The sequence below is a fragment of the Phlebotomus papatasi genome, chromosome 3, assembly GCF_024763615.1.
Source record: "Phlebotomus papatasi isolate M1 chromosome 3, Ppap_2.1, whole genome shotgun sequence".
Lineage (NCBI taxonomy): Eukaryota > Metazoa > Arthropoda > Insecta > Diptera > Psychodidae > Phlebotomus > Phlebotomus papatasi.
This window is the reverse complement of record NC_077224.1, coordinates 31,794,090-31,803,718: the sequence shown is the minus strand read 5'-3', so window position 1 is coordinate 31,803,718 and position 9,629 is coordinate 31,794,090. Positions and strand designations below refer to the sequence as shown.

Sequence of the window (9,629 nt, the reverse complement as noted above, 5' to 3'; positions counted from 1 at the left end):
TTTTTGCTAAATAAATAATTTTTTTTCATACAATATTATATTCTCTCAGTCACAAAAAAATGAACACATTCTTGTCACTTCTTGCAGGAGAAGTGAAAGAATTTCCAATGAGATTATTTTATGGGAACATTGAGATGATTTTAACAAGGACAAAGAAGTTTACTTAGCCATTAAATACCAAAGAAAAACACGCATGATGTGATTTGGTTTTCTTTTTGCAAAAACATAATTTAAAAGATGCAGCCTTAAAAAAAACAGTTTTTCTTTCCACAATTTTTGCCTCAAAAACATTTTCAACAATAATTTTTTTTTGAATTTTTGAGTATTTAAAAGCGCATTGTTATTATTAAAATACCTTCTTTAGTATCCGCCGGAAACTACCTGTCTTTTTAATAAGTGGCTCATCTACTTGTCGTGCCAAATTATTTGGACTATCCGGTAAATCTGGAATTCCTGCATCACCGCCAGACGCCCTTGCGAGAAGTTGTGGACTGAATGAATTGGATTTTGGATTGACTTTGTGATTGCTGTTGGAATTTTGTTTGGTATCTTTGGATTTGGGCGCTAAATTGGAATGTTGACTCTTCTTTCGCGATGCCTTAAAGAGAACTGGCGACGAGAGACGCCTTGCAATAGTTTCTCTGAGTGGGAAACTACTTCTACTCTTCTCACTACCCGGTGATTGGGATTCCACATGATTTGAACCAATCTTGACTGATTTTCTACTCTCCACACTCAATTCCAATTCACTGCTATTCAAATCCTCAATCGGGATATCATCTTCACTCATCCTTGTACTCAATCCACTGGCATTTGATCCACTCACCTCACCATTATTATCGACATTTTGGACACTCTCATCCTCCTCTTTGATATCAGTCACTGTCATCCTTCCCACTTTCTCACCACCCTCACTCGATTTTGACGAATTCAGTGACACCCCATCACAATTGATCTCCTTAGCTTCAACACACTCCTCCTCCGCATGTGCCTGCGACCGTTTAACACAGTCCATGAGCATCTTACATCTTCGACTTATCCGCTGATAAGCCCTAGAATACAAGTAGATAATGAGGATCTGCAGGCATGTGAAGCTCACGCCAAACACAAAGCAAAATTTGCAGATTTTGTCCATAATATCTTCACACTGAATCCGCAGCGATTCGTGCTGCAGCAGCATGAATTCCTTCTTCTCGTCGAACCGTCGACTCTGCTCCTCAATCGACAGCAAGGCCTTTGCAAATGATGACTGCAACTCCTCCACTTGCTTCTTGTATCTCTTGGACAACTCCTCCAGGTACTGCCCCGAGAGAGACATGTTGCGTTCGAGAGCCTGCAGAATAATCCAAAATCCCCTTGGGGTTAGTTAATTATACCTGACAACCTCCCCAGAACCTTCATAAAACACCCTCGGGTCCTCATAGCCTTCACATGACAGTATATGGCATGATATCGTGAGAGTATTGGCTTGAATATAAAGTTTTACACTTAAGCCTATACTTCGGGAGGTCAACATATTTTCGTGTGACCGAAAGAATTCCAATGCTTGCTAAGATTGGGAAGGAGATGAACTAATATTGCTTAAACTGATTATTATATTTGAAAATTTACTACTCCCCTAAAAGCAAAACAATTGGGGTTATTGCTATATTATGTATTATGGCGAACGATGGTTTTCTTAATGCCATATAAATATATATTTTCTTATGATTAAATGGAAAAAGTGTGGAAATTTAGTTTAATTTTATAAGCCTCCACATGACAGTATATGGCATGATATCGTGAGAGTATTGGCTTGAATATAAAGTTTTACACTTAAGCCTATACTTCGGGAGGTCAACATATTTTCGTGTGACCGAAAGAATTCCAATGCTTGCTAAGATTGGGAAGGAGATGAACTAATATTGCTTAAACTGATTATTATATTTGAAAATTTACTACTCCCCTAAAAGCAAAACAATTGGGGTTATTGCTATATTATGTATTATGGCGAACGATGGTTTTCTTAATGCCATATAAATATATATTTTCTTATGATTAAATGGAAAAAGTGTGGAAATTTAGTTTAATTTTATAAGCCTCCACATGACAGTATATGGCATGATATCGTGAGAGTATTGGCTTGAATATAAAGTTTTACACTTAAGCCTATACTTCGGGAGGTCAACATATTTTCGTGTGACCGAAAGAATTCCAATGCTTGCTAAGATTGGGAAGGAGATGAACTAAAATTGCTTAAACTGATTATTATATTTGAAAATTTACTACTCCCCTAAAAGCAAAACAATTGGGGTTATTGCTATATTATGTATTATGGCGAACGATGGTTTTCTTAATGCCATATAAATATAGGGGAGACTGGGGCAAAACTTGTCAAAACGCATATTTAATTCTTTCACGAGCTCTGAGAAAGCTTATACGTCTTATAATGAGCATATTCTTATAGGAAATTTACAGCTCTACAACATTGCAGAAGACTATTTTCCTCTATCTCGAAAGAAATGTGATTTTCGAATCATTTTCTAAAAGTCGATTTTGTGGAGATTCTCAAAATTGCTGGGGCAAATGTTGTCAGTCTTCGGATAATTTGTGACGTTTTACTCTCGCAAAAATGTTAAAAATATCAAATAGACATATTTTTATAGGAAATTTATTCCTCTACAACTTTGTCGAAGATAATTTTTCTCTATAGGGTAATTGGCCTAAAGCGAGACAGTTTGGAAAGTTGGACAAAGCAGTGTGGAATGTGAGACACCTCCTTAAAAACTTGATAATAAATCAATTAAATATTTCAAATTTCGATAAAAAGATTATTAAACCTATTTTTATGATTACTCGAGAAGTTAAAAATGCAAAAATCGTTATAAAACAATCAAAGAATGACTTGCATGAAGAATTTAAAAAGTGTATTGCATGCGTGATATTCATAACCTTCACACGGTAGTTGTCATTTTCTCTGTTTCTTAGGGAAGTTGCTAGGAAAATATCAAAGTGTTTTGTTTGATTTTTCGGCATAATTTGTGAAATATTATTAAGTCCGCAGTGAAAATCGAAGGACACACATCCATTTAAAAGGTGAATAAAAAATATTTGTGAAATATTACATTTAAAAAGGATAGAAAAGTGATTTAATTTCGTGTTGCATTCAAAACAAGTTTAATGAAATCTTGGACAAGTTTGGTGGTTTTGTGCAGTGAAATCATGTTAACAAGAACGACAAACATCCTTAAGTATCCGGAGAAATAGTTGCAACAGCAATTAGCAGCTGATAAGGAGAAAATCTCCTGGAAAAGGCTGCAAGGATTTCCAGATTCCGAAGACCACTTTTTCTGACAATATGTATAGTAAATATCGCAAAAACTCCTGGAGAAAGACAAAGAGGAGCCTCTACAGAGCTCCCAAAGCAAGTGGAAAAGGACTTGGGCGGATGGGAAATTGAAATGTTCTAAAAATTGCATCCGCTTTAGAGTTATAACTGCTGGACAGCGCGAGGCGTCTGTGAAATTTACAGAACCTCTTTTTGGTTGGACGTCCGGGTAGTTCTTGGTAATTAGCGTTCCTCAACTGTTACCCGGACATAAAGGAGGGATTAGCATAACCATCAAATGTGCAAGTATACAGAGAAAACCGTCAACATTTGATTATATACATATTTTGTATGATATTTTGTCATTAATATCACTATGTCCAACTTTCCAAAATTTTGTCCATCTTTCAAAATGTGTTTTTTTTTTAATTTCCGTGAATTTTCCGATTATTCGGTTGCAATATTTAATAACAACTGTTAAGATTCTGTTAAAATATTTGTCAAAGAATCCCATGATACAAAAAAATGGTAAAAAATAATTATTTATTCAGTCTAAAAATGGATTTGAAATTGAATTTTTTCTTAAGTGTCTCGCTTTCCACCATTTACCCTAATTGCCACCAGTTTTCCAGACGAAATTTCAAATTGGAGATACCAAATATTGTTTCGCTTGATACACTGAAGCCCACTGATGCTAAATATGTCATTTAAACCTAAAGAAAAAGGCTTTAGCCGACTTTTTATGACATTTTTCTAATTGCGGCAAAATTGATAAAAACATCCTAAAAAATCTATTTCACAAATTGTTCTTCCGAATGGCAATATTGCTTGGAATATCAACAGTACTTTTTCATCTAACAATTATCCATGTATTAGTGAAAAATCATTGATAGTTTTAGCCCGCCACGGAAGAGTGGCTACAACTGCCCCGAGGGCTGTTTCAGTGTTTATCATCTTATATAAAAAATTGGATAATTATTATCCAAGTGAAAAATATTTTTTAATTAGGTTTATTAAATCAGAAACGAGGTAAAACTATGAAATCTTGACTAGAAACTCAGAAAACCAAATGCTGGTCCAAAAACTGTACCATCAAAATTACAATTTTATTTTATACCCATTTTATAAAAATGCTTCTAAATTGTAGGATAACAAGATCAGACTTACAAATATTTCTGGGAATATGGGGATATATTCCTGCTTTCATTAAAAAATACTTTGCTCAATGTACATTTTAAGGGAAACGAGAAAAATCCACTGTCTAATTCTACCCCTGGCTAATTATACCCCGGTCTCCCCTATAGCCTCGTTAGAAGTATTGAGTCCAAGAAATCGACATCAAGATATGCTTTGGAAAAGATCTTTTAGTCATATGACCCCATCCTGCCAGCTGAATACGATAATTTCTTCCAATTAAAAGTTTTTGATCATTGAAGATTATGTTTTGTGTCGTGCGTGTTAGTTCAGATGATCTATTTGCTGAGATTCTTAATAATCTCACCTACTATAATCCTAACAAAATTTCATGTCCTCCGATCGAGCTCAAACTTGGCCAAAATGTGTTTCGCCACTTCCTGATCACGAATATATATGTGGCTATTTTACGTTCCCGGCCGGCCGGCCGGCCGCTCTTTGGAGCTTAATAGCTGCTAAACTAAGAGATATCGACTTGCGGTTTTCGGCAAAAGTTATATATCGGATGAAAATTGCAACTTGGTGCATTGACCCCCCACCCTCCACCCCTCCATCCGCCATTTTGAATACCCTCCTTTTTTGTTTTCTCAATAGCTCCGCCCTTATGGCTCAATCGGAATCAAATTTTAGTATGTTATAGCTGGGCCTTACATCTTTAGATTAATACCAAACATAAGGTCTCCTGACCTGATCCCCTGACCCGACCTATAAGCAGGGGTCCATCAAGCCTAATAAAAAGTGAATCTATTTTTCATTTTTCCTTTTAAAAATTTTGCAGATATTGCACTGCGCCTTAAACAAATTTGCTCATAGTTCTTGTATTATTCTGGCGAACATTATGAAATATGTATTTTTAGATAGCTTTTAATGGACGATTTCGAAATATATCAGACTTATTAGTCAATTCTCTTTAGGAAAAGACTTGCCAATAGTCTTCAGTGCCTCTATGCAAAAATGTATGGAAAAATGAAATGTTGGGAGGCCCCTGCTATAAGGGTCCAAAAAAATTTTCTTAAAATGGCCATAACTCCGGTTCTAATTGTCAGAATTTAAAAAGTGGGGATATTTTGGAAACCCCTCGTGAAATGCCACTTCCCCTTCTAACATCACAATTTCATAAAACCATCTCTAGGGGCGTTATTTTTAAAAAGAAGATTTTTCAATTTTCTAAGTTAAATACATAACTCAAAAATTCCATTGTGCATCGGGCTGAAATTTTAGTATGTTATAGCTACAGATTATACCTATCAAACAAAAAAAAAAACTTAAGTCGACCCATAACCCATGACCCGAGCTGTAAAGGGTCAAAGTTCGAATATTGACCGGCCTCTATCTCCGGTTCTAATTAACATTTTGAGCTAAATTTAGTGTTTTTGGTTTCGTCTCGATGAGCACTTTCAGATGGAAGTTCAAAATGTCACCACAGACACAATCATATTAATAGTATGATCCCTCCATGTTAAACCCTCATCAAGCATGATTTAAGACCCCAAAATAGACACCATCTTACCCCGCCCCCATCTTACTCTATGGCCTCTAATTTTAGAGAATAGCAATGGTTTGTTTTTGCGTATTAATCTCTCTTATAGGGATGTTTTTTTGCTCTTAAAAATGCTCTATTACTTGAACTTTATCTTGAATGATATCAGTGACATCTATAAATTAGTATATTACTGAACTATATTCCCTTGGAGCTTTCAATCGGCATCATAGATCATTCAGAGCTGTGTATTATAAAGCAATTTGCTCACCAATTAAACATCATTAAACCCCTTGAGATTAAAATGAAATATATATAGGTAACAAGACGGAACTCCCACAATGTACATATTTATCACAAAAAATAATGGCAATCTCAAGTGATAATAAACAAAGAGACATGATAAGAGATCATCATAAATTTCTAGCTGCCCAATGAAATCTCACAGCGTGGATATGAAAATTTTCCCAGACGATAAGTCGCAAATTTGTTATCCCTAATCAAATTAATAATGGAATGTTATTTTTTTTTTGATAAAGCAAAAATTGAGCATACCTCACGTGTTCAAACAAATGAAAATTATATTAGTGAGAAATTTTTACAAGAATTGATTGAAGTCTGTTTTTTCCCAAACAATCAATCTGATTCCACGTTGTTTTTGAGCATAGTAATAAAATTTCTACTATCAGAAGAAATAACTCTCTTTTACCAGCTATTAATAGAAATTGTGCTCTCTGGCATAAATTGATAAGAACACCCGGAGAACTGTGTGGAAAATAATTTAGTTTCTAATGCGATAACAATTTGAAAAAAGAAATGTAATTTCATAGTAAAAGGCATTAAACTCAAGAACATTAATAATTTCTCTAACCAATAGAGGAATATCACGTTTAGTTAAACAACTCTCGAATGAGTTTGACATTACTTTAAAGATGGAAATTACTCAATGAGTCACCTATTTGTCTTATGTAGTACTAGACTAAAATTAATATTTTGTTAATTATTGCACTTTTTTAAAACTCGGATAGATTAAATTTACAACGCATTATGTTAATTTTTTTTACCCATAATGGAACATAAACGTGATAGCCTGGTCGAGAAGATCCACGGATCGGGTTAAAAATTCTGAGGCCGGACGTGAAAAACACAATTACTTATCTAACATTAATTTTATTCTATTAAGTAGTCTCCCATGACTTCAATGCACTTAGCTCAATGACCCTCTAACAATTCTATTCCATTGTGTAAGCAAATTTCCGAAAGTATTGTTGAATAAGTTTCAAGTAACTGCAGTATCATCATTCATCAAAAAATGCTCTCGATGGAGGCTTCAGGCTTCGGGACTAACAGCAGTCGCTGGTAGTCAAATTAAGCAAACAGACAAATAGATGGTCAAAAAATTCGTATTTCGAATCTCCTAATTTTGATATAAGTAGTTAGAACGTCTGTCTTTGAGAACGGGTCTTTATATTGGTAAAAATAATCTTTTTTCGCTAGAATCATGATCTTTATCACGATTTTTTGCTTAAATTGTTAAAAAAAACCAATATTGGTTTGCTTTGGTGCTACAGTCTACTGTAATTATTGTAAGGAAAAGTACTCTCCCTTCGAACGTTCATGCTTTCGAACCTTTCGAATTATATGTTTTTTTTTCTTACACATTTCTATTAAATACACTCGAATCCATGTGAGCGCAAAAGCTTTAGATTTAATTCGAGCTCTGAATATCAATATCTTGACTTGACCACCTGCTCTCTTGAACTCCTGACCTCAATCCAATTGAAAATATTTGGGGAATTCTTGTTTGCCATATTTACGCCGATGTTTGCCAATGGGTACACATACGTTTTGGAGTTAAAATCTGCAATGTTGGAGCCTGGAATAAGCCTGAAGATAAGTTCATCGAAAATTTAATCAATAGTTTGCCCAATCGCATTCTTGAAATACTTCATAAAACGCTGGAATTACTAATTTTAATGATTTGCATAAAAATTGTCTCGTCTAATAATATTACAAAAGAATTTATTGACATTATCGTATAGTTATACGATCAAAAACGTGTAAAATTGATATTCTCTCAATGCAAATTTAAGAAAGATGTTGCGCTGTCAAAAAATTATCATAAATCCTAAAAGGGATGAAACTATATGGAGGATAATATGTAGAATAATTTCCTGAGAGAAAATTTCCCTTTGCCTACATCAAGCGCGGGTGCAATCATGGGTGTAGCTATGACATTTTTAAGAATACTTTTTTCCCTCAATTTGTTTAAGAATACTGGATTTTGGCGTTCGGGATCCATTTGAGCATCTCATTTGCATCCGATTTAATCGAAGGTCCGATTAATCGAAAAATAGATTTTTGAAAATTCGACGTTGAATATCTCGGAACTTCCATTTTCTTCTTCTTCTTCTTCTTCTTTATTTTATTTTTACGGCTGTCGGATTCAATTTAGATCCATATAGCCAACGGTCATATTTACAGTTTTGTTGTGTTTTTGTTTGTGGTTTTCCTTTTATACATTGTTTGTTACAAGTTATTGTTCTTTTGTTTTACATTTGTTATTGTTATCACAGTAAATGCGTATTAATAGGATCGCACATTTCCCTTTCATCTCTGAAATCGCAGACCTAAATAAAGTCAAGGAATGATTTCAATAGTTTATAATCTTGTTTTAACAAAGTATTTTTCTTTCTTTATTTATTTATTTATATTTTTTTAAATATTGATTTTAGCCATTTTTAAGAATTTTAAAATTTCTTTGTAAATTTCGTTATTTGTCGATTTTAAAATTGTTTTGAGATCATTATTATTTTGTGTTAAATTTTTGAAATTACATCTGATATTGTCAAATTTTTTACATTTCAAAATTAAATGTTCACAATCTTCAATTATGTTACATATTTCACATAAATTATTATCTTTTAATTTTATTAAGTGAAGGAATCTTTTATCTAGGCAATGTCCTGTTCTTATTCGTGATATTATTTTTAAATTGTTAACATTAATATTTTTTTCTTTAAACCAAATTTTTTGACTAATTTCTCCATTTCTAACTTCAAAATTGAATTTTCCTTTTTCATTAGACACTTTTTCATATTCTCTTTTCCATTTATTCAACATAATTTCTTTTCTAATTTTATGAGATTCATGTATAGTAATTAAATTATTGACTTCATTATTAGAGTTTGTTGCACTTTTTGCTGCTCTATCAGCTTCTTCGTTTCCTGCTAATCCACAATGTCCCGGTATCCATTGAATTATCACATTAATATCACTGTTGTTTATTAAGTTTTTGATTTTATTTTCATAGAACTTTTCACTTTTATTTAGTATTGATAAACACGCACTTCTTGAGTCTGTTAACACTATTATTTTAGATTTTTTCATTTTTACACTTAAGTATACAGCTAAGTAAATCGCTATTAGTTCAGTTTCTTTTATAGACACTTTTTGTAAAAGTTTAAATTGCATTATTTCTTCTGATTTTTTAAAATATATTCCGACACCTCTTGATTCTCCTTGTATTGATCCATCAGTAAATATCTGTTCATAATCACTTTGTCTTATAAGTTCTTCATTCACTATTTGTTTAATCATTATATTATTTATTTCATTTTTTTTATCAATGCCATTTAATGACGGAAG

The 9,629-nt window shown here is 33.2% G+C and overlaps 1 protein-coding gene across 2 annotated transcripts in view; it reads right to left on the bottom strand.

Annotated features, from left to right (window-relative positions):
• The window catches only part of LOC129805267 (SUN domain-containing ossification factor), a 32,953-nt gene continuing 23,324 nt past the window's right edge, over window positions 1–9,629 (bottom strand). For both annotated transcript variants that reach the window (XM_055853066.1, XM_055853067.1), the window contains exon 4: window positions 1–1,333. In XM_055853066.1, the coding sequence (XP_055709041.1) occupies window positions 347–1,333 (987 nt within the window). In that variant the 3' untranslated portion in view covers window positions 1–346. The remainder of the gene's footprint in view (window positions 1,334–9,629) is intronic.